Source organism: Chiloscyllium punctatum, chromosome 13 (assembly GCF_047496795.1).
Source record: "Chiloscyllium punctatum isolate Juve2018m chromosome 13, sChiPun1.3, whole genome shotgun sequence".
In the NCBI taxonomy this organism is placed as follows: domain Eukaryota; kingdom Metazoa; phylum Chordata; class Chondrichthyes; order Orectolobiformes; family Hemiscylliidae; genus Chiloscyllium; species Chiloscyllium punctatum.
The window spans coordinates 91,822,358-91,848,656 of NC_092751.1; the positions used below are offsets into that span (position 1 = coordinate 91,822,358).

Genomic DNA, 26,299 nt, shown 5'->3' on the forward strand with positions numbered 1-26,299 from the left:
ATGCAGAGAGTGAGTCCCTTTCTCACTGCCACAGCGTCATGACCTCTTCAGCCCTCCAGCTTTCTGACCACACGATGAAACAAACTCGTTACTACAGCCACGTGATATTCTTCAGCTGCTGTATTCACAACCATCTCATTCCTCAAGGCCTACAGTTATATTTTAAACCCTCCAAACCTGGACCCATCTTTGATGCTCCAGACTTGTAATACCTCCAACACCTCCGCAAACGATTCAGTCTCCAGATTCTCCTCTCTGCAATGCAGAGGTATCTCCATTGCCTCTCCTCGTCCTTCCCCAGCTCAAGGCTCCCTTTCCCAAACACATGGAGGACCTCTACTATTCTACATCCAACACAGAATCCACCAGCTCAACAAACAGTTTTTCAGTTTCATATCTGATATAAAAAACTGAAAGTTTGCAAAACTCTGCTCCACTCACCTCCAGTCTGAGAACTCACTCACTGTTCAAAATCCGCATCCTGGTTCCAGCCATCTCCGGATTCTGGATCGAAATCGACGTTTCGGGCAAAAGCCCTTCATCAGGAGGCTTCAGCTCCTCGGATGAACTGCTGTGCTCTTCCAGCACCACTAATCCAGAATCTGGTTTCCAGCATCTGCAGTCATTGTTTTCACCCCGGCCATCTCCAGGCCCCACCCCACATTGCTACTGCCTCTCGGCCCAACCCCACTGCCCCTGCCGCCATTACCCATTTGGAGACTCCATCTAGCACCAGGCCACTCCAGTCCAGCGTGGAGATCTTGTAGAAGCAGAGGACTCTCAATAAACTGAGGTGTTTTGTAGTTAAATGTTAAGGAGGTTGACTATCAGGTGAACCTGCAACTGGAACAGGTTGTGGGTGGGGCCTGGGAAGACCTATACCACTTTTAAAGTATAGCTTTTACCCGAAAGGTCACTGGATTCAAAATGTTAACTCTCTTTTCTCTCTGTTGATGCTGCCAGACTTGCTGAGTTTCTCCAGCAATTTCTACTTTAGCTGTACCCTGACTGCTTGGTTGTCTTACAGCTGGCCCATCCTTAACAAAGAGACGAGTGAACTTTACAAGTGGCTGTGATTGCTCCAAATTTGATTCGGTGTGACTAAAGGTCCTCTTTCTCCAGTCGCTCTTTATAACTCAATCCTTAAATGGAAGTGATCGGTCCTGTGGCTTTTTTCTTCTGTACTTGTTCCATGACTCGAATGCTTTCGCATTTCTTGGTGATCAGAAGTGGAAAAAGTAAACATGATGCTGAAGCTGCAGATGTTGTAGATTTGCATCAGATCATATTGCAATTTCTGAGCTTGCATGAATCAACCACCAATAGCATGTTGATGCCTATTACCTGTGACTAAATAGTTTTATTGAACGTACTGTGAATCACAAGTCCAATGTTACTGTTTATTATGATTGAAATTTCCTTTGTGCTTAAGATTGATCCTTTTTCAAATTGATATTGCTTAAAATCTCTTTGGTAGCGTATTGTATCTTCATTTCGTCAAAGCATTAGAAATTTATGAAAACTTGTATTTTATGCACAAATAATTCTGCATTTCAAATTTCATACTCCAATTTGCACAAAGTATGTGAATTTTCTATCCACTTGTGAAGAAAGAATAAAGCTATCAATATAAATCTGTTAAATTTTTACTTGGTTGCTGAACCTTTGGTGCTAACATTTCATTAAATTGTCATTGTCAAACACATCCATTGAATAGTTAATGGAAGTAACAGTCAAAATTCCAGATTAAGTAATATTTTCCTAGCATCCAACCTCTACTACTGTGAAGAACAAGAGAAGCAGCATTTTGGAAAGTCACAGTCATTGCAATGCTGAACAACATTGGATATCTGTTATTATTAGATCATCATTCTTGGCTTAAAATTCAGCAATTTCCCAGCAGACACTCATGAAATTATCAGAGGGGTTACAGTGGTTGAGAAGTTAGTCTTTGCAAGGCAACTAGGGATGTACAATATGCAAAATACAGTATTCTCCCCATCTGGGAATATCACGTGCTTCGACACATTAATTAATTGAGAGATGCTGTCCGGGTTTGGAGTGATTGAGAGACGCTCCCTGGATCTGGGATGATTGAGAGACATTCGCCAGGTCCGGTGTATTTAAGAGATGTTCGTTTGGGCCTAAGGAGATTGAGAGACACTCCCTGGATCTGGAATGACTTAGAGACACTCCCTGGGTCCCAGGGTGATAGAGAAATGCTTCCTGGGTCCCGGGGTGATTGAGAGACGTTCACCTGGGTCCTGGGGTAATTGAGAGTCGCTTCCTGGGTCCTGGAGAAATTGAGAGAGACTCCCTGGGTCCCAGCGTGATTGAGAGACACTCCCTGGGTCCTGGGGTAATTGAGAGATGCTTCCTGGGCCCCAGGATAATTGAGAGATGCTCCGTGGGACCCAGAGTGATTGAGAGATGCTCCTTGGGTCCCGCGGTAATTGGGAGACGCTCCCCGGGTCCCGGAGTGATTGGGAGACGCTCCCCGGGTCCCGGAGTGATTGGGAGACGCTCCCCGGGTCCCGGGGTAATTGGAAGACGCTCCCCGGGTCCTGGAGTGATTTGGAGACGCTCCCTGGGTCCCGGGGTAATTGGGAGATGCTCGCCGGGTTCAGGGATGATTGGGAGACACTCCCTGGGTACTGGGGTGATTGGGAGAAGATCCCTGGGTCCCGGGTGATTGAGAGATGCTCCCTGGGTCCCGGACCAATTGAGAGACGCTCCCAGGATGATTGGGAGACGCTCCGCGGTTCCCGGGGTGATTGAGAAACACTCCCTGGGTCCTGGGGTGATTGCGAGACGCTCCCCGGTTCCCAGGGTGATTGAGAAACACTCCCTGGGTCCTGGGATGATTGCGAGACGCTCCCCGGGTCCCGGGGTGATTGAGAGACATTGCCAGGGTCCCGGGGTGATTGAGAGACATTGCCAGGGTCCCGGGGTGATTGAGAGATGCTCCATGGGTCCTGGGGTGATTGAGACACACTGCCAGAGTCCGGGTGATTGAGAGACGCTCCCCGGGTTCCGGGGTGATTGAGAGACGCTCCCCGGGTCCCGGGGTGATTGGGAGGCGCGTCCCGGGGTGATTGAGAGACGCTCCCTGGGTCCCGGGTGATTGAGAGACGCTCCCCAGGTCCCGGGGTGATTGAGAGACGCTCCCCGGGTTCCGGGGTGATTGAGAGACGCTCCCGGGTCCCGGGTGATTGAGAGACGCTCCCCGGGTCCCGGGGTGATTGAGAGACGCTCCCTGGGTTCCGGGGTGATTGAGAGACACTCCCCGGGTGATTGAGAGACGCTCCCCGGGTCCCGGGGTGATTGGGAGACGCTCCCTGGGTCCCGGAGTGATTGGGAGACGCTCCCCGGGTCCCGGGGTAATTGGAAGACGCTCCCCGGGTCCCGGGGTAATTGGAAGACGCTCCCCGGGTCCTGGAGTGATTTGGAGACGCTCCCTGGGTCCCGGGGTAATTGGGAGATGCTCGCCGGGTTCAGGGATGATTGGGAGACGTCCCTGGGTACTGGGGTGATTGGGAGAAGATCCCTGGGTCCCGGGTGATTGAGAGATGCTCCCTGGGTCCCGGACCAATTGAGAGACGCTCCCAGGATGATTGGGAGACGCTCCGCGGTTCCCGGGGTGATTGAGAAACACTCCCTGGGTCCTGGGGTGATTGAGAAACACTCCCTGGGTCCTGGGATGATTGCGAGACGCTCCCCGGGTCCCGGGGTGATTGAGAGACATTGCCAGGGTCCCGGGGTGATTGAGAGACATTGCCAGGGTCCCGGGGTGATTGAGAGATGCTCCATGGGTCCTGGGGTGATTGAGACACACTGCCAGAGTCCGGGTGATTGAGAGACGCTCCCCAGGTTCCGGGGTGATTGAGAGACGCTCCCCGGGTCCCGGGGTGATTGGGAGGCGCGTCCCGGGGTGATTGAGAGACGCTCCCCAGGTCCCGGGGTGATTGAGAGACGCTCCCCGGGTTCCGGGGTGATTGAGAGACGCTCCCGGGTCCCGGGTGATTGAGAGACGCTCCCTGGGTTCCGGGGTGATTGAGAGACACTCCCCGGGTGATTGAGAGACGCTCCCCGGGTCCCGGAGTGATTGGGAGACGCTCCCCGGGTCCCGGAGTGATTGGGAGACGCTCCCCGGGTCCCGGGGTAATTGGAAGACGCTCCCCGGGTCCTGGAGTGATTTGGAGACGCTCCCTGGGTCCCAGGGTAATTGGGAGATGCTCGCCGGGTTCAGGGATGATTGGGAGACACTCCCTGGGTACTGGGGTGATTGGGAGAAGATCCCTGGGTCCCGGGTGATTGAGAGATGCTCCCTGGGTCCCGGACCAATTGAGAGACGCTCCCAGGATGATTGGGAGACGCTCCGCGGTTCCCGGGGTGATTGAGAAACACTCCCTGGGTCCTGGGGTGATTGCGAGACGCTCCCCGGTTCCCAGGGTGATTGAGAAACACTCCCTGGGTCCTGGGGTGATTGCGAGACGCTCCCCGGGTCCCGGGGTGATTGAGAGACATTGCCAGGGTCCCGGGGTGATTGAGAGACGCTCCCTGGGTCCCGGGGTGATTGAGAGACGCTCCCGGGTCCCGGGGTGATTGAGAGACGCTCCCCGGGTCCCGGGTGATTGACAGACGCTCCCCAGGTCCCGGGGTGATTGAGAGACGCTCCCTGGGTTCCGGGGTGATTGAGAGACGCTCCCTGGGTCCCGGGGTGATTGGGAGACGCTCCCTGGGTCCCGGAGTGATTGGGAGACGCTCCCCGGCTCCCGGGGTAATTGGAAGACGCTCCCCGGGTCCTGGAGTGATTTGGAGACGCTCCCTGGGTCCCGGGGTAATTGGGAGATGCTCGCCGGGTTCAGGGATGATTGGGAGACGCTCCCTGGGTACTGGGGTGATTGGGAGAAGATCCCTGGGTCCCGGGTGATTGAGAGATGCTCCCTGGGTCCCGGACCAATTGAGAGACGCTCCCAGGATGATTGGGAGACGCTCCGCGGTTCCCGGGGTGATTGCGAGACGCTCCCCGGGTCCCGGGGTGATTGAGACACACTGCCAGAGTCCGGGTGATTGAGAGACGCTCCCCGGGTTCCGGGGTGATTGAGAGACGCTCCCTGGGTCCCGGGGTGATTGAGAGACACTCCCCAGGTCCCGGGGTGATTGAGAGACACTCCCCGGGTTCTGGGGTGATTGAGAGACACTCCCCGGGTTCTGGGGTGATTGAGAGACGCTCCCCAGGTCCCGGAGTGATTGAGAGACGCTCCCCGGGTTCTGGGGTGATTGAGAGACACTCCCCGGGTTCTGGGGTGATTGAGAGACACTCCCCGGGTTCTGGGGTGATTGAGAGACACTCCCCAGGTCCCGGAGTGATTGAGAGACGCTCCCCGGGTTCTGGGGTGATTGAGAGACACTCCCCGGGTTCTGGGGTGATTGAGAGACGCTCCCTGGGTCCCGGGTGAGGGTCCCGGGTGATTGAGAGACGCTCCCCGGGTCCCGGGGTGATTGAGAGACGCTCCCCGGGTCCCGGAGTGATTGAGAGACGCTCCCCGGGTCCCGGGGTGATTGAGAGACGCTCCCCGGGTTCTGGGGTGATTGAGAGACACTCCCCGGGTTCTGGGGTGATTGAGAGACACTCCCCGGGTTCTGGGGTGATTGAGAGACACTCCCCAGGTCCCGGAGTGATTGAGAGACGCTCCCCGGGTTCTGGGGTGATTGAGAGACACTCCCCGGGTTCTGGGGTGATTGAGAGACACTCCCTGGGTCCCGGGTGAGGGTCCCGGGTGATTGAGAGACGCTCCCCGGGTCCCGGGGTGATTGAGAGACGCTCCCCGGGTCCAGGCGGCTTCAGGCGGAGGAGAAGGCGCTGCGGTTACTCGCTGTTCATTGCGGGATTGAAGCGGCGGCCTCCCCGGGGCGAGAGTCCGTGCCCCGGCCCCAGGCCCAGGCCCAGGCCCGCAGTGAGGCCCCGGCCCCGGCCCCGGCCCCGGCCCCAGGCCCCAGGCCCAGGCCCGCAGTGAGGCCCCGGCCCCTCTGGAGACCCCCCTCCCCCTCCCCATGCGGGGCGGGGCGGCGTTGGCCGCTCTCCGGCTCCGGACCAGCTTCGAGTTCGGGAACCGGGAGGTGGCGAAATGGTTCCCCGGACACATGGCGAAAGGTGAGGGTCAGGGGTCAGAAACTGACCAGGCCTGGGGTCAAGGGTCATCGTCATGTCCAGGGATGGGGTCAGGGTCAGGGGTCAGAAACTAACCAGGCCTGGGGTCAAGGGTCATGGTCAGGGATGGGGTCAGAGTCAGGAACTAACCTGGCTTGGGGTCAGGGGTCACAGACAGGGACTGGGTGAGGGTCAGGCTCAGGCTGCCTCAAAGCGCCTGCCTGTGATGTAGTGGTAGTGCCTCTCCCTCTGGACCAGAAGGCCCAGGTTCAAGTCCCACCTGCTCCAGCGATGTGTGCGACCCTGAGGAATAATCTACCTTTAAAAAGACAAAGCTCTCAGTCTGAAACACTTCAGTGTAAGTCAGGATGTGAAGGAGCTGGTGTTGGACTGGGGTAAACAAAGTTTCCTGGTGTTGTGTGATTTTTAACAGTATAACTCAACACACAAGTGCAGGCCATTACCACCTCCAACCTTGTTCCTTGTCATTCAGAGGCCTTACCGCCACACACAGGTTTCTCTCTAAGCTGTCCACCATCCTGATTTGGAACTATATCACTTAAAGGTGACCCTTTCTCACCACGAAGGGTCAAAATCCTGAATCTACCTCCCTAATCGGAATTTTGGATTATCCAGCAAGATCACAAGGTCCCAATGCTTTGCTAAACTGTTATCTGGCATTCAATAATCCGAACAAAATATTCCCCGCCCGTGTCATTCAGATAATCAAGGTTTCCCTGTACTTGACCTGCTATGTCTGAGTCAATGCATTGCAGCTCGCACTTGACTGGATTAAAAGAGGGTTTCTTTCATCAGCCAAGACCAGATTAAACTTCAGATCTCCAAGATGATATGCTTGAATTGCTCATTGCTCATTGCTCATTTTATTGATCCCATAAAGCATTTAAAGTTGAAACCATAAAATCTATTAACAATGTTCTTTTCTTGAATGTGTACGTTGTAATTTGTCTTGGTTTAAAGGATTGCCTTATTTACTTTGAGTAATGTTACTCTGACCAACTCCTGTGCAGGAGGTGGTCAAAAACAGCTAAGGTGACCCACTCTTGTATTGTTCTTTCCCTATTATGGGTTTCCACAGCTTATCTGCTAAAGTTCCAATTTAAAAAAAACATGAAAACCCTGCTCAGATGCAGCTCACGTGCTAGTAGAGGTTTTATCTTGACCACGTTACTGTGTTGAGGTAATGCATTTAAATTAGTTTTGCCAATAATGGGTATCCAGGTAAATTCTTGTTATGTTTCAGAACTGCAATCCATAACCTAAAGCCTGATTCTGTTGTGTTTCACTCCAGGACTCAAAAAGATGCAAGCCAGTCTGAAAAAAGTGGATTGCATTATTGAAGTTCATGATGCCAGGATATCCTTTATGAGTTTTTGTTTCCCGCAGTTTACACCCAAATCTCAGTATGTATTCAAACATTTGGAAAAGTTAGGCATTTGCAATTAAAAATGGCAGTGCATCAATATCATATTAATATACCCTGTACAAAGAAGGCATTCATTATAAATAATGTACTTCATGTTCAAACTCTGTCAGGCCCAATTTGTTTAACATACAACAGCTCTGTGGTAAAATTAGAATGTTGGGGAAAATTTAGTGGGGTTTCCTTCAATCCTGATGTGTAGTCATCTTCAAATCAATTTTAGCCACTAAATTATTTTCTGTTGCAAATTGTCATTTTAAAACTGTCTCTCCTGTCTTCCCTCACTCACCCAGCCCTTAACAAGTACAAGGAGACCATAAACTTGTTTGTCGCTATGAGTCTTTCCTTCAACTGCCTCTGTTACTTCTCTTTCTCCACCTAGCACACTAGGTCTAATGTCCTTCAAGATTCCGTTCTTTTTTATATATCAGTCTCTCATTTTCCATTTGTGTCTGTCCTGTCTCCCCTCATGTGCTCTCTGAGCTCATCTTGACCATGAAACGCATTCCCTCATCTTTATTCCCACTAAACCACTAACTATCCATCATCCTTTCCTGGCCCCCATTGCTACCTGAGATTAGAGCAACATTTAATGTAAGCAATTAAAAAAAAGTGCTCCAGAAACTCATCGATGGAGAAAGAAATAGATAATGTATCGAGGCAAATATGCCTCCTGTTGAGAACTAATCTTAAGTACAAGTTGGTGTTCTTATTGTGAAGAGTTCTCTCTCCTCAGGTGCTGTTTTCTCTCTCCCGCAAATCTGCCAAATGGAAAAACACACAAAATTCCTCGGTACAAAGTCCCATCTTATTCATTAATGCCCTTTAGAGAGGGAAACAGCCACCCTTACTGGGTCTGGCCTACATGTGACTCCACGCCCACAGAAATATGGTTGTCTCTTAACTGCCCTCTGGGTAATTAGGGATGGGCAATAAATTCTGGCCCAGCCTATGTTGTCTTTGAATCCACATCTTGTGAATGGAATTTTAAAAAATCTTTTTTTCGAAGTCCTTGAACAAACCAGTGTCCAAAGTCGATCACCTGATGAAGGAGCGACTCTCCGAAAGCTAGTGTGCTTCCAATTAAACCTGTTGGACTATAACCTGGTGTTGTGTGATTTTTAACTTTGTACACCCCAGTCCAACACTAGCATCTCCAAATCATTTCCAAAATCTATGTCTGTCTTTCCCGCAGCTCCAATCAGGTTTTTGCACTTCCAGAATACTGGAATGACACTTATCAAAGTCTTAAACGCCATCCTATGTGACTGAGAGAGGGGTAAACTATCTCCTCTGATCCTGTTTGTAGCCTTTGACAAGATTATCCACAGGATCCTCCAGCATCAGCTCGGTGGAGTTGCTTTTGCTTGTTTCACTTTTTGCCTGGTTAGTTGTAGCTAGAAAATCACCCCCAACAGATTATCTTCCTGCAGATCCCTCTCCAAGACTCTATACTTGACGCCCTCCTGTTTCTTATGTCCATGCTACCTCAAGGTGACATCACCCAAAAATAGCATCATACTTCACAGCACCATGTCAACACCAGCTCTACCTTGATACTACTACTCTGAACCCCATCTCAAAGTTGGCACGCTGCTTGCTCAATATTGAGTACTGGCTGGTTGGAAAAGCTCTTCTATCGAAATATGGGGAAGACCAAAGCCATTGTCTTCAGACCCTGGGACAAACTTTGTTCCATTGGCACCAGCTCATTCTTCCTGACAGTTGTCTAAGACCAGATCTGAAAGTGTGAAATCTTGGTATCATATTTGATCCCAATGTGTTTCCTACCACATTCAATCATCACTGAGACTGCCTGTTTCCACCTCAGTAATATTGACTGCTTCCACCTCTACCTCCATTTGTTTTCTGCTAAATCTCTCATCCTTGCATTTGTTATTTTAAAATTTGATTATTCCAGAGCCGGCTTAATGAATTACCTAATGTCCGTCCTTTGTCAATGTAACCTTTTTCAAAACTCTGCTACCCATCTCCTCAATCACACCAAGTCCTGTTCAGCTAAGACCCACATACTCATTGATATACACTCCCATTGTAGCAGTACCTCAAGTTTAAAATCGTCATCCTCATTTTCAAATCCTTCAATGGCATTGTCCCTCCCTATCTCAGTAGTTGCATCAATCCCACAATAGTCAATAGATAAGTTAATGAATAAGAAATGTTTGGAGGGATAAGGGCCAAGGGCAGGCAGGTGGGACTAGATTGGGTTGGGCTATCTGGTCGGCATAGACTGGTTGGACCGAAGGGTCTGTTTCTGTGCGGTCTGACTCTGACTCTAATCTCTTTCTCCTGACAGTGTGTTATTGAGAAGAAAGTCTTCTTTCCCTTTATTATTCAGTTGTTCAGACTTAATCCAAAGTGCAGCACTTCCTTATTACAGCCTATTACCTATGCTCAATTGGAGGATCATCAGCTGGTTCTGGTGCTCCTCTTTGCTTGGATTGGTCAATGGTGTGGCAGAGATATTGGAATATCCCAGTCACTGGTTTCTAACAGGCAGTGGGAAATGTTCCAAACGAGTTTATCACATAGACCAGGAAAGGTTTCAGTTTGGCTTTGCCTCTTCAGATGAACTCATGCGAGACCTCAAAGCACTTCACACAGTATTAATTGACACTAAATACATGACGACCTTGCAGGAGACATCTCAGCCTTTAATTGCTCTCGTTCCAACCTTCTGGCAGAATCTCTGTCACGACTCCAGAGGTCGCTATTTTTATGATAAGGCTATGTCAGTGCTAAATAATCTGCTAACATTATCAAAACTTGGTAAGATCACAACAGGAGAATTGTGTGCAGTTTTAGTATCCCTAACTAAGAAAGGATGTTAGCAGATTATTTAGCACTGACATAGCCCTATCATAAAACATGGCTGAGATTTGTTTACTCAACATAAGGCATAGTTTGATCCTCCAGCCTTCCTATAGAGACAGGTTTTTAAAAAAGTGCAGATAGCCTCTGAGGTATGCTGTGACATAATAGCGACCTCTGGAGTCGTGACAGAGATTCTGCCAGAAGGTTGGAACGAGAGCAATTAAAGGCTGAGATGTCTCCTGCAAGGTCGTCATGTATTTAGTGTCAATTAATACTGTGTGAAGAAGTGCTTTGAGGTCTCGCATGAGTTCATCTGAAGAGGCAAAGCCAAACTGAAACCTTTCCTGGTCTATGTGATAAACTCGTTTGGAACATTTCCCATTGCCTGTTAGAAACCAGTGACTGGGATATTCCAATATCTTTGCCACACCATTGACCAATCCAAGCAAAGAGGAGCACCAGAACCAGCTGATGATCATGACATTGAATCAGTTGGTGTCTGTAGAAGAATAGATCAGCATCGTTGTGATTTTAATCATTTCAGTTCATCTGTGGCTTTAAATTGCCTTTCTATGTGCAAAATTCCTTAACCATCAACATTACATTCCTTTGTCTGGACGTAACCCTATGTTTCAGGAGGCCCTGGGTGTCAGACCCCATCTACTAGTACTAAACAAAATGGATTTGGCTGATTTGACAAGTAAACAGGTCCGTATTGTAATAAGCTGAGCTGTAATTACATGCTATTTCCCTGTTTCTAAGAGGGCGACTTATATGTCTATTTGAGGTAAAATATCAGAGAAATTTATGGTGACAGTCCTGTGATTTTCACTCAGTATCTCAGTGGAGTGGCTCTGATAGTTTGGTGACAGGTCGATTTTCCTGCTGTTCGGATGCTGCCTGACCTGCTGCGCGTTTCCAGCACCACTCTAATCTTGACTCTGATAGTTTGGTGTTGACCTACAATGGTTGAAAATTTGCCACATATACGTGTCAACCAAAACAGTATTGCATTTTGTTGCAGTGCCCTGACTCTGCCACCTTGCCGTATTTACTCCAATTAATTAGTGATAGTCTTGTATTAGTGTTCTGGGGACCCGAGTTCAAATCGCGCAATGCCAGATGGTGGAATTTGAACTAACATTTTTTTTTACAATCTGGAGTTAAGGGTTTAATGATGACACTGAATCCATTGTCAATTGTCAGAAAAAAACTCATCTGGTTCACTCATGCCCCTAAGGGAAGGAAACGGCCATCTGGTCTGGCCTACATGTGACTCCAGACCAATAGCAATGTGGTTGGCTCTTGGGGATGGGCAATAAATGTTCATAATAAATGCTGTCATGCATGAATGAATTTTTTTTAAATTAAGCAATTGGAATAGGCTGCAAGGCAGTCAATAATATTTAAGTAATGTTTATCTAATCACGTGGGCCCATAATCTGCAGTTATTTGCTAAACACAAGATCCTATCATTAGAAGAATGTGGAAAATCACACGTTTTGAGAATAGAGTTAGCTTTGTCATCATTTTATAGTATAGGATCTCATGAACAAATTGAACTGGAGACTAACAGCATTGTGAATGTTTTGGATGATGAGTTCTACAAATATTTGCTGTCCTCATGTTGTACAGGAATTATGAAGCCATTTTCTTCTCAGTTCCAGAAGCAAATGTGACTTAGAGGAGAATGAATGTAAATAAAGACAGTGTGCATTGCATTTATATAGCACCTGTCACATCCTCCAAAAGACTAGTGTCAAAGTGTAGTCACATTTGTAGGAAAGTTTCACAAGTCTGTAGAACAACACAACAACAGATGCAAACAATATTTTTGAGAGATCTTAGCTTTGAAAAGCATTGCATTGAGAATAAAATTTAGCACTTGACTAAAGCCGGATGTAAATATGGCCATGTTACATTAGTCATGTAACAAATAATTTTAAGAACCTTCCTTAAGTCATGTTAAAGGTCTTGCCTCATGGCAATCATTCTGTGTTTATTATTTAGAGAATCCTGAGACAGTTGGAACAGCAAAGTATCCAAAACGTTCTCTTCACGGATTGCCTACGAGACAGAGATGTAAATGTGAAGAAAGTAAGTTCTTAACTTGGAATTTAATTTGTTTGAAAGAGTGGGTGGGATGGAGAGCCTGCCAGTGGGCCATTCTGTGAGCTCCCTCGTGATCAGTCACATCTCTCCACAAGTTAGTGGCAGCCATTATGGATACCCACCCCAACATGGATGCATTCAGAGTGATGTGCAACAGAGGTGAGGAACAAGTTCTCTTTTCTCTCACAGCAAGTCATTCGGATATGGACTGCACCGCCTGAGAATGTGCTGAGGCTGATTCAATTAAGACATTCAAGAGGTTGTCAAATGATGATTTGTCCAAAAATAGTGTGCAAGGATATGGGGAGAAATCAGAAGTTTGGCACTAGCTAACAATACTCATTTGAAGAGCCAGTGCAGACACAATTGGCTGAATGGCGTCCTCTGCACCAGAACAATTCTGTGATTCAAAGCGACAATAATCATTGAATGATGGGCATTCATTCAGCAATGAATCTCTCCTTGAACTCTGACCTCTGCAGCAATATTAGACCCAGGTTTTCCTCGCTCCCTGCCCTTCTGATTAACCTTTTGAGGCAGTGAAGAATCCTGCTCATCTCCACCATGTTGGCCGTTGTCAGGACTAAGAGAAACAGGCCATCAGACATTCTACCCCATTGTAAATATGGTAGGAGCCAATAAAGTTGAAAATCTTTGCTGTTATGGCTAAATGTTTGTGAATGGTCTATGTTTGCAAGCCTGAGCTGCACATCCCCTTTTACGTACAGATCCCGAATTAACCTAAACGTTCGTAATGGATCAGGTGCATGATTTCCTTAAGTTGAATTGGTTTGGTCATTAAAGAAACCTAACTTTGTTTTAGCAAAGCTTCCTGGCTTTTGAGAAGGTCAGACAAATAAAATGAAATTTAAGAACTATTTGCACTGTTCTCCTGTGGAACTCTGACCATAAATATTTCACGAGATATCTGTATGACATTTTATTTATCACTGAGTCTCTACTGGTAAGATTTCTTGATGGGAAAGCTGATAAGATGGTCCTTACAACTCGTCCTCAGTCTCCACTCCCCATATACCTGTAGAAGGTACAGGATGATTGATTCCTATGCAAATTCTCTGACTTACTGGTTAAGAGGCACAGCTTAGAGCAACTGCTGTGGGAGAGGGGAGAAAAACTGCTATGTTCGAGCAGCAGAAATAAATTGTTGGAGAAACTCAGCAGGTCTGACTGCATCTGCGCAGATAAAGCAGTCATTGTTTTGGGTTCCATGACCCTTCGTAAGAACTCATCAGGGTTCTGATGAAAGGTTACTGGATCTGAATCATTGACTCTGCTTTCTCTCCACAGATACTGCCAGACCTGCTGAGTTTATTCAGCAGTTTGTGTTTCAGATTTTCAGCACCTGTAGTCCTTGGTTTTACTTTGGTATCTATCTTCAGTCGTGAGATGCTTTCTAACTTAAGGCAAAAACAACAACTCCTCTAAAGGTCTGCCAAAACATTCATGCCAGCAAAAGTGAGGACTGCAGATGCTGGACATCAGAGTCTAGATTAGATTAGATTCCCTACAGTGTAGAAACAGGCCCTATGGCCCAATAAGTCCACACCGACCCTCCAAAGAGTAATCCACCCAGACCCATTTCCCTCTGACTAATGCACCTAACACTATGGTCAAATTAGCATGGCCAATTCACCTGACCTGCACATCTTTAGACTGTGGGAGGAAACCTACGCAGACACGGGGAGAAGGTGCAAACTCCACACAGACAGTCACCCAAGGTGGGAATTGAACCTGGGACCCTGGTGCTGTGAAGCAGCAGTGCTGACCACTGAGCCACCGTGCCGCCCAGGATTCCTGATGAAGGGCTTTTGCCCGAAACGTTGGTTTTCCTGCTCCTCGGATGCTGCCTGACCTGCTGTGCTTTTCCAGCACCACTCTAGACTAAAACATTCACACCTCCAAACTGTGCTGTTACCTGGGAGCCAATCACAATGCATTTGACAGGCAGAAAGTGTTTGTCATTGAAAACTGGTCACTAGCACACCAACCAGTCAGCTTCTTGTCACCAACCAAAGCTCCATTCATGTACAGATCCCTAGCTCCAGTTATTCTGCAAATTGGGCTTCCACTACTATTGAACAAGCAGCTGTGTAAACAGTACTTACAATGAGTGTCAGGGTTACCTGCTTTAAAAAAAATCAATCCTCCAATAATCCTTGGTTTTTAAAAGGGTTAATTTCCCATTTCAGTCCATAATTGAAAATGCTGAAAAATAATGATACTGTGTTCATAGCAGAGTTGCACTTGTCTCCAGGTAGTGAACCAACGCTTCCTAGATTCTTGCGTTGTAGTCACTGGGAATGTGCAAAACGTCAGCATTTGAACTACTAAATCATTACTAGCCAAATAAAGTAGAGTGCATTATAAGAATACATAGCCCAAAAGCAACGCATGTACCTGAGACAAAAACAGAAATTGCTGGAAAAACTCAACAAGTCTGGCAACGTCTGTGAAGAGAAATCAAAGTTAATTTTTTGGGTCCGGTGACCCTTCCTCATGTCCCTGAGTTATGTTTTGATGAGCCACATTTGAAATTTCTCTTTGATGTTAAGCACCATAAAGAGTATCGAATTATCAGATTTAAAAATATTTAGCTGGAAATGCATGAACTGTTTAAGTTTTTAGCTTACTCATTACTTGCTGCTTATTGGCAGATTGTTCCTGCTGTTACAGAGCTCATTCAGAAAAGTGACCGGTTTCACAGAACAGAGGTAAGCAGCTCAGGTGGCTACTGTTTAGAATATCTATACAGTGACTTAATACACACTCTTGCTGCATGCGAATCTGTGTTGTTCATCGATTTTCTTCTGAAAGACTGTAAACTGCATCACAGAGATTATAGAGAACAGTATTTATATGTGTTTGGGAAAAGGGAGTCACCAAATTATTGAGAGGAGATGACTTTCATGTTAAGCTGCACAGAGGCTAGAACGTATAACACAGGTCTTGTTCAGTGGACCATTTATTCACTGTTACACAAAATAAATTGCCATACACAAATATGAAATATTAATGGGAACATTGACCAGGCTTGTAAAACACATCATGTAGATTAGATTACTTACATTAGATTAGATTACTTACAGTGTGGAAACAGGCCCTTCGGCCCAACAAGTCCACACCGCCCCGCCGAAGCATAACCCACCCATACCCCGACATCTACATCTACCCCTTACCTAACACTACGGGCAATTTAGCATGGCCAATTCACCTGACCTGCACATCTTTTGGACGGTGGGAGGAAATCGGAGCACCCGGAGGAAACCCACGCAGACACGGGGAGAACGTGCAAACTCCACACAGTCAGTCGCCTGAGGTGGAAATTGAACCCGGGTCTCTGGCGCTGTGAGGCAGCAGTGCTAACCACCGTGCCGCCCACCATGTAAGGCCGAACCTGTAAACAAATCATCTTTGGAATTCAATTGATAATCATTTACAAAGGAAATATATTCTGTTCCCCCATTCATCATTGCCTTGTCATAACCAAAATTTGAAATGTTCAAATACATCAACTTTCTTTGAATTGAGCTCAAACTCACTCTTCACTGTACTGATCCCCTCTATTACTTGTAAATTGATAAGTATCTGAACTGTAATGCTATTCAGCAGAGAAATTCTGAGAGGAGTTATTATTAAAATAGGAATGCAGCACCTCGGTTTAAGTTAGTCAGACACCCTTTTTTTCAGTTAGAGTGAGACATTTTTGGAAGATTTACTAGTCAAGGCGGTGACAGTGAAATTTTCAGGGAGGATGAGAACGAAGCCAGATATGATATTATAAAAGTTGGTCCACCGAGAGAGAATAGATTGCTTTAATATTGTCACTCCCACCTAGGTACAGTGAAACGCATATAATGTGCCGACACTATCTTGGATTACAGAATAAATGACTGAATAAATTATGTAAATGGTAAAATACTGAATAGATTAATATTAAATTGATATTAGTAAAACTAAAAGAGCTTAAAAGTTCATCATTCCCTCTCCATAGACTTCACTGTCTCTGCTCCCCCAGTCATCGCTGTCTGCATTGTTCCCAGGGTCCTGGCAATCTGCTCCTTTTCTCCTGTCCCCTTTTCTCGTAGCTTTTTCTCACATTTGATCAAGTACTTTGAAATGCTAGCTGTCACCACTGTGTTGGATTTCTGTACTGACTGTAGTGAGTTTAAGTTACATTGATAACAATGTTTACAAGCACATTTGTTTAGAAATATGCACACTTGGTCATTCAGGACAAGGCGGAGGTGATGCATAATATTGTCATTTATCTTGTTTCTCCGCAGAACTTAGAATATTGCTTGATGGTAATTGGTGTACCAAATGTTGGCAAGTCGTCTCTCATTAATGCCATGCGAAGGATGTATTTAAAAAAAGGTATGGTATTTCTCCAAACGTTGTACATAGGCATGTGGCTCTGAATACCTGCATAAATTAATGTTGAATGCAGTGCTAGCTGCAAAGCTGTAGACCTGTTTTTAACTTCTTTTTAACTGCTAAGTTAACTTTAAGAATGAAGCAAACAAAGGGATAAGTGAGCCTGGGGTGAAATGAGAACACTAAGATGCTGATTCCAAAATGGTATGGATTAAAGACTGAGGGTCACACTAAGTAAGAGAAACCCACACTCTGCTGGTGGGGAGCTGCATTGGTAAAAATTGCAGTTGGCAGAATTGGAGTGACAGAATTGTGAACCTATTTTTGACTAAACTTCCTTTCGTAAGCTTCTCGGGACAGAAGAACTCGTGCTAAAATTCCACAGTTGGTCTCAGAAATGCAGCATGGAGGTCTCATGTTGAACGTTAAACATTTCATCATTCTTTCTGAAATAATATTGGACAGTACTTTCCGTAATGAGGGCTGCGTGTTGCTGGCCCAGCTGGCAATTATTGCTCATCCCTAGTTGCCCTTTAGAAGATGGCGGTGAACTGCCCTCTTGAACTTGTCAAAATCTATTTGTTGTAGGCCGACCCACAATGCCATTCGGAAAGGAATTCCAGGATTTTGACCCAGCAACACTGTCTGTCTTGTTCCTTGGTGCTTCCTTGTGTGAAACGTTATCCTCAACAGTTAAAGTGGGTAACATCATTTACTCGTGCCCCACTGAAGGTCCCCATTACAAAGTATGTGTGTGTATGTCCCAGGAAGACTGTGCCATCTACCTGTCCCTCTGCTTCAGGCCTCCATTAGGTGTAACTTTCTAGTGTGCACCTTTCTCTGATCAATGAGTGAGACCTTGTCACCAGGCTATTCAATACTGCTGCCTAACCAACTATTTGACCTTATACAAGAGTCTGAACTGACTGAACAAAGTTGTTTTTTAATCCTTTCTAAGGCCCCATACTGGAGCCCGCTGTCCTCCCTAACCAGAACTCACACCACCCATTTCCACCTCTGCATCTTTGCCTAATCCAGCCCCTGCCTCTTTCACAATTAGACATTTCCAACAATTCCCCTGGTGGCCTGCTCTGTTTATGCAGAATCAAAGTTGAGCTCATTCAGAAGTCTGGTGGAAATGTTCTGACTTGCACCATGTCCTGTTCAGCCTCCACCACTCTGTTCACCGACAGCGGTGGTATTGTGGTGATATCACTGGGCTAGTAATTCAGAACTCCAGGTTGATGTTCTGGAGAAATGGGTTTGATCCCCACCATTGCAGATACATGGGAGCACCACCAAGATCCCCTCTAAGCCACTCCCCATCCTCAAATGGAAATATATTGCCATTTCTTCAGTATCACTGGGCGGAAATCCTGGAATTACCTTCCTAATGGCATTATAGGTGTACCTACAGCGTGTGGACTGCAGCAGTTCAAGAGGGCAGCTCACCACCACCTTCTCAGGGGCAACGAGCGACAGGCAATAAATGCTGGCCACGAGTGACTGAACAAAATGTGATATTCGAATTCAGTAAAAATCTGGAGTAACCAAATAACCTCTCGCCAAAACCAATCTGGTTCAGTAAAGCCCTTTAGGGAAGGAAATCTGCTGTCCTTCCCTGGTCTAGATGTGACTCCAGACCACAGCAATGCCCTCTGGGTAATTAGGAATGGCCAATAAATTCTGGCCTACCAACGTCCCATGAATGAATTAAAAACAACATTAGCTCCAGCAACATCTCAGTGATAAAGTTCTTATCTTGATCTCAGATCCTTCCATGGTGTCACCCTTTCTATTTCTGCGACCTCCTCCAACCTACAGTGCTCTAAGATCTGTACACTGCTCTGATTCCGACCCTTTCCACATTCCCTGTCTTAGTCCTTCCACCATCGATAGCCATGCTTTCAGCTGCCAAGGCCCTAAACTCTGACAATTCCTCCCTAAACCTTGTCACTTTTCTTTTTCAAGACAAAGCTAGTTAAAGAACATAGAACAGTACAGCACAGAACAGGCCCTTCAGCCCACGATGTTGTGCCGACCATTGATCCTCATGTAAGGTAAACCTAATGTACGAACCCTCACATTTCTGTGACCATATGCATGTCCAGCAGAATCTTAAATATCCTCAATGACCTTGCTTCCACAACTGCTGCTGGCAACACATTCCATGCTCTCTCAACTCTCTGCGTAAAGAACCTGCCTCCGACATCCCCTCTATACTTTCTGCCAAACAGCTTAAAACTATGACCCTTTGTGTTAACAATTTCTGTCCTGGGAAAAAGTCTCTGGCTATCAACTCTATCTATGCCTCTCATTATCTTGTACACCTCAATTAGGTCCCCTCACTTCCTTCTTTTTTCCAATGAAAAAAGTCCGAGCTCAGTCAACCTCTCTTCGTAAGATAAGCCCTCCATTCCAGGCAGCATCCTGGTAAAATTCCTCTGAACCCTCTCCAAAGCATCCACATCTTTCCTATAATAGGGCAACCAGAACTGGACACAGTATTCCAAGTGCGGTCTAACCAAAGTTTTATAGAGCTACAACAAGATCTCACAGCTCTTAAACTCAATCCCCCGTTAATGAAAGCCAAAACACCACATGCTTTCTTAACAACCCTGTCCACTTGGGTGGCCATTTTAAGGGATCTAGGTACCTGTACACAAAAATCCCGCTGTTCCTCCACACTGCCAAGAACCTTGTCTTTAATCCTGTACTCATCTTTCAAGTTCGACCTTCCAAGATGCATCACTTTGTATTTATCCAGGTCGAACTCCATCTGCCACCTCTCAGCCCATCTCTGCATCCTGTCAATGTCACACTGCAGCCTACAACAGTCCTCCTCTATACTATCAATGATACCTCCAACTTTTGTGTCGTGTGCAAACTTGTTAACCCATCCTTCAATCTCCTCATCCAAGTCATAAATAAAAATTACAAAGAGTAGAGGCCCAAGAACAGAGCCTTGTGGAACACCACTCACCACTGACTTCCAGGCAGAACATTTTCCTTCCACTACCACTCGCTGTCTTCTGTCGACCAGCCAATTCTGTATCCAGACAGCTAAGTTTCCATGTATCCCATTCCTCCTGACCTTCTGAACGAGCCTACCCGTGGGGAACCTTATCAAATGCCTTGCTGAAGTCCATATACACCACATCCACCACTCGACCCTCATCAACTTGTCTAGTAACATTCTCGAAGAACTCAATAAGATTTGTGAGGCATGACCTGCCCCTCACAAAGCCGTGCTGACTGCATTTAATCAAGCCATGCTCTTCCAGATGGTCATAAATCCTATAGTTCTTCTGCAACACGCAACCCCGTGTTATAGAAAAGTCACATTTTAGAAACAGCGCTTTAAGTGTTGGCGATGTCATTACGTTACAGCTAACACATGTTTAAAAGTTTGCACTTTAGAAACAGTGTCCCCAATTTGTCAATCGCGTTACAGCGAATTTGCGTTAACAAAATGCACATTATGGCAAAATAACCTGTACTCCTTAAATTGTCCTTTTATTATTGAAGTCCTTGGTGTCCATGCCTTGTGAAGCACCTTAAGACACCTTTATATATGAAAGATATCATATAAATATGGTTTATTGTGAAGAGATGGCTGAAGCTTCAATGCTCTTTGTAGCTGTCATGAATAATATTTTAATGAATAAAAACACTCATCTCCTGGTACAGGCAGCAGTCACTCATCAGTGGCTAACTATTTATCATGTCTTTTTATAAGGCAAAGCCTCCAGAGTTGGTGGAGAGCCAGGGATTACCAGAGCCGTGCTCACAAAGATACAGGTAAATGTCATTGCAATGTTGGCAATCTTTCGACTTGCAGATGGCGCTTTGGAGAGTTCACTTGTTGAGCCCACCTTCCAGTGAATGAACAGGAACCTTGGTAAGACATTGTCGGTGTATTTTGCAGTTGCACAATACCCTGGCTGATAAAGCAAAGTCGAGAGTGCAAAATAGTCAGTGCCTCAAATTAAGATATAAACATATTGTGTAACATCCATTCGTTCACATGTTTATGCAAATAATGAGTAGATAATTAAACCTAAATACAGCAAACTTTGTTTTAACTGGCACCTAATGAACTGGCATTCTTGATAAACTGGGAAAACTTATACACCTGAAATGGCGGAAGTTTATTGTACTATCACAATCTCCGAGTAATCAGTTGAGGGTCCAAGTGAGAAGGCCCTCTGCTGCTAAGTTTTATTTAGGGCAAAGTTGCATTACTATGTAAGGGATTTAGCCTGGAAATAAAGTATAACAGTGATGTGTGTACTCCCTGCATTACTTTTCTATTACTCACTGTGTGTTTTTACATTGATTATGTGGAGCTCTTGATCAGCGGCATACTCTTGGTCCCGTAGTTGCCCGTTAGTAAAATTTTTGTTGTAGTTAACATAGGAGTAGGCCATTCAGCCCATCAAACTTGTCCCACCATTCAACACAATGAGGGCTGCACAAATACTTCAATGCCTTTTACTCTATACACCATTGGTAATGAGAAATCTATCAATCTCTACCTTAATCATACTGAAAGACTGAACTTCCACAGTCCTCTATGGCCTAGGATTCCAAATATTCACAACCTCCTGAGTAAAAAGACTTCCCTCATCTCAGACTTAGGTGGCATCCCCCTGATTTTTAAATTCTGCCCCCCTAGTTCTAGCCTCCCCTGCCAGGGGAAACAGCTTACCTACACCTTTTATTAATTTCGCATGTACCATGATACGGTGAAAAGTACTGTTTTACATGGTATCCAGACAAATCATACCTTACGTAAGTACAGAAAGGAGATAGACAGATCTCTCCCTCAATGTCAGCAAAATGAAGGAACAGTTCATTGACTTCAGGAAGCAGAATGCAGAATATCGTGTTGCAACTGCAGAAAAATGGCAGAGAAAGATCAACTCTAATATGAGAGAGGTCCATTCAGAAGTCTGCTAACAATAGGAAGGAGCTGTTCTTAAATCTTTTGGTACATGTTTTCTAACTCTTATATTTTCTGCCCAGTGGAAGAGGGTGGAAAAGAGTGTACCTGTGTTCGGAGAAGGCTTTGATTATGTTGGCTGCTTGCCTGAGGCAATTGGAAGTATAGATGGAGTCAGTGGATGGACAGTGGGATGGGTTTTCATAATGGACTGGACTGTGTTCACAACTCTGTAATTTCTTGCAGTCTTGGGCAGAGCAGTTGCTGTACCAAGCTGTAATGCATCTGGATAAGGGTGCTTCCTATGGTATTTCTATAAAAATTGGTCATTCGGGACATGCCAAATTTCTTTAGCCTTCTGAGGAAGTAGAGGCATTGGTGTTCTTTCTGGTGTGGATGGACCAGGTTAGATCATCGGTGATATTTACTCCAAGGAGCTTGAAGCTCTTGACCAATTTCACATCAGAACCATTGATACAAACAGGGGCACGTCTTCCACTTTGCTTCCTGAAGTCAATGAACAGTTCCTTAATTTTGCTGACATTGAGGGATAGATCTGTCTGTCTCCTTTCTGTAGTCTGTTTCATCATTGTTTGAGATCCAGCCCTCTACACTGGTGTCATCAGCAAAATTTGTAAATAGAGTTCGAGCTGAATTTGGCCACACATTCGTGAGTGTGTAAGGGGCTGAGAATGCAGCCTTACAGGGCACTGGTGTTGAGGATTATCGGGGAGGGGGTGTTGCTGTCGATCCTAGCTGATTGCAGTCTGTGGGTCAGGAAGTCGAAGATCCAGTTGCAGAGAGGGGAGCAGAGTCCTAGGTCTCAGAGCTTGGAGATGAGTTTGATTGGAACTATGGTTTTGAAGGCTGAGCTAAAGTCAGTAAATAGGAGTCTGACATAGGTGTCCTTGTTATCCAGATGTTCCAGGATGGAGTGGACCTATTGCAATTATAGGTGAATTATCTTGGATCAGGGCAATCTGGGAGGCAGGAGTTGATGTGTGCCATTAACCTCTTAAGCACTTTATAATGATGGATGACAGAGCCACTGGACAATAGTCATTATGGCACGTTGCCTGATTTTTCTTTGGCACCAGGATGATAGCAGTCTTCTTGAAGAAGGTGGGAACCTCACATCGTAGTAAGGAGAGGCTAAAGATGTCTGTAAACACTCCCGCCAACTGGTCTGGCAGGATCTGAGTGCACAGCCAGGGACGCGTTCCGGGCCAGTCGCTTTCTGTGGGTTCACCCTGGAGAAGGCCAAACCTGTGGGTACAGGTACAACCGAGGCTGTCAGGGCATGTGACATCATTTCACTGACCTGTTCAAAGTAAGCATAGAATGCATCAAGATCATTGGGGAGGGATATATTGTTATCCACAGTTCTACTCTGCTTTGTAGCTCCTTTCATAATGTAAGCCTTGCCACAGTCGGTGTGTTTGTATGTGGTTGTGGGAGAATTGTTAGATTCGTGGCAGCCATTTTGTCACATATTAAAAGCCTGGAAGCCATTTTGAATCTCAGCTTGGTGCCTGCTTACTAAAAGCCTGTGTTTCCCATGCCCAGTTAAGATGGATAGCCTTGCAGTTGTACTGATACCTGATAAACAAATTATTTCCTTGCATGGGATTATTTTTCTCTTTGCAAGGACCTATTGTATACTAACACCTGCTTATCAGCTACTAACTGATGCTGTCCAGACGTTACGTGACTGAAGCTAATGACTGGGCAAGGTACCTAGCTTGCTCATTATCCTGCAATAAAGGGTTTGCTAATTGTTAAACAATTATATAATCACGCTACTCTCTGTACCTCGTCAGAGTGACTTGTGACCATTCGGTCGACTTGTCTCTCCCCGTGAGCTGACAAATAAACCAGTCAATAACTCGAGGCTTGTGTGTGACACGTCACTTCTAAATTGGAGCAAGTCACCCACCGCAGGATTTTCTTCGAACCCCAACAGTGGTTAATCTGGAACTCTAGTCTGGTATTGTCACTTGGCATCTCTGATGGCTTTGTGAAGATTGTACCTGGATTTCCTGTGTAAGTCAGGGTCACCCATATTGAACACTACAGACCTAGACTTCAGTAGGGAGTAGATCGCTGGGTTCATCCATGGTTTCCGGTTGGGAAACACTTGGATTAACTTCTTTGGCGTGCAGTCCTCTGCATGCTCACTGATGAAGTCTGTGATGGTAGTGGCACACTCATTTAGGTTGGCCGCTGGGTTCTTGAATATGAACCAGTTCACCGACTCCAAGCAGTCACGTAGGAGTTAATCCGTTACCTCAGCTCAGCACGGTAGGCCTTTCTGTACCAGACCCTCATGCTTCAGTTACTGCTTATAAACAGAGATGGAGTACAACCTTATGGTCTGATTTACCAAAATACAGACAGGGAATGGAGCGGTAGGTGTCTTTGGTTGTGATGGGCCTACTCTGAATATCCACCTATGTTACAGGTTAATTATTACAGATTATTACTATCTGTAGGACATTGTATGTAATTTTCAACCATGCCATCTTCCTGAACTACAAAATGTGTTGCATGGCCTATGATATCCTATCACTGTCTTAGTATAGAATAGGCCACCACAAATTTACAAATGAGAAAACTGTTTCCCTCTCTTGTTATCAAAATGTCTTGGAAGAATTGAAATTCCATCATATTTATTTTTTTTGGAGAATGAGTTAGATTGTGTAATGCATATGTAGAGTCTGTTTATAAAGGTGCACCTTTCTATATTGGTTTAAAATCTGTTTGTGACCTCTAGTGGCTGTAAAAAGCGTTGCATTATCTGCAAAGATTCGTTCACCCACAGAATGTGACAGCTTTAAAGCTTTATATCTTCCCTGTCCCTCCAGTACCCACTAGAAATTCTTCTTCTCATCTCTTAAAGTTGAATGAGCAGAGCTCCCATAGCTGTCGAGGATCACCGTCAAACAGGAAACAACTACCATCTTTACAATTCTGTTTTCAAAGGTGTAGAACAGGATTATCAGCCTCAGTGATGCAGGAAAGTAAATTCTGATGCAGCAAAGAGGAGTGAATTATGTGGAGGTGACAGAGTCTGGCAGGGGAGAGAAGCTATCATTAAAACAAACCACAAGAACTGGGGATGCTGGAAATCAGAAACAAAAAGCAGAACTTACTGGAAAAGCTCAGCAGATCTAACAGCAACTGTGGAGAGAAATCAGAGTTAATGTTTCGGGTTCAATGACCCTTAGAACATAGAATAGTACAGCATGGTAAAGTCCTTCGGCCCTTGATGTTATGCTGGCTTCTTGTCCTATTCTAAGATCAGACTAACCTACAATCCCTTCGTTGTACTATCGACCGTTCCCTCCGTGACTACCTGGTCAGGTCCACACCCCCCTACGACCCACCCTCCTATTCTGGTACCTTCCCCTGCCACCACAGGAACTGTAAAACCTGTGCCCACACCACCTCCCTCACCTCTATCCAAGGCCCTAAAGGAGCCTTCCACATCCATCAAAGTTTCACCTGCACATCCACCAATATCATTTATTGTACCCGTTGCTCCCGATGTGGTCTCCTCTACATTGGGGAGACTGGGCGCCTCCTAGCAGAGCGCTTTAGGGAACATCTCCAAGACACCCGCACCAATCAACCAAACCGCCCCGTGGCCCAACATTTCAACTCCCCCTCCCACTCTGCCGAGGACATGGAGGTCCTGGGCCTCCCTCACCACCAGACGCCTGGAGGAAGAACGCCTCATCTTCCGCCTCGGAACACTTCAACCCCAGGGCGTTAATGTGGACTTCAACAGCTTCCTCATTTCCCCTTCCCCCACCTCATCCAAGTTTCAAACTTCCAGCTCAGTAACTGTCTCCTTGACTTGTCCGGACTTGTCCGACCTGCCTATCTTCTTTTCCACCTATCCACTCCACCCTCTCCTCCTTGACCTATCACCTTCATCTCCTCCCCCACTCACCCATTGTACTCTATGCTACTCTCTCCCCACCCCCACCCTCCTTTAGCTTATATCTCCACGCTTCAGGCTCTCTGCCTTTATTCCTGATGAAGGGCTTTTGCCCGAAACGTCAATTTCACTGCTCGTTGAATGCTGCCTGAATTGCTGTGCTGTTCCAGCACCACTAATCCAGTATTTGGTTTTCAGCATCTGCAGTCATTGTTTCTATCTTTCATCTGCCTATTCAAGAATCGCTTAAATGTCCCTTATGTATCTGACTCTACTACCACTGCTGGCAGTGCATTCCACGCACCCACCACACTCTGAGTAAAGAACCAATCTCAGACTTGTCCCCTAAACCTTCCTCCAATTACCTTAGAGTTATGACCCCTCATGATAGACGTTTCCGCCATGGGTAAACGTCTCTAATTATCCACTCTATCTATGCCTCGCATCATCTTGTACACCTCTATCGAATCA

General features: G+C 46.0%; 1 protein-coding gene across 1 annotated transcript in view; it reads left to right on the forward strand.

The window, feature by feature from the left end:
- Positions 1-5,771: 5,771 nt before the first annotated feature.
- The window catches only part of mtg1 (mitochondrial ribosome-associated GTPase 1), a 30,985-nt gene continuing 10,457 nt past the window's right edge, over positions 5,772-26,299 (forward strand). Inside the window, exons 1-7 of the mRNA XM_072583233.1 lie at positions 5,772-6,157; positions 7,467-7,531; positions 11,037-11,141; positions 12,444-12,530; positions 15,221-15,277; positions 16,850-16,940; positions 20,680-20,741. Coding sequence (XP_072439334.1) covers positions 6,058-6,157; positions 7,467-7,531; positions 11,037-11,141; positions 12,444-12,530; positions 15,221-15,277; positions 16,850-16,940; positions 20,680-20,741 — 567 coding nt within the window. The 5' untranslated portion in view covers positions 5,772-6,057. The remainder of the gene's footprint in view (positions 6,158-7,466; positions 7,532-11,036; positions 11,142-12,443; positions 12,531-15,220; positions 15,278-16,849; positions 16,941-20,679; positions 20,742-26,299) is intronic.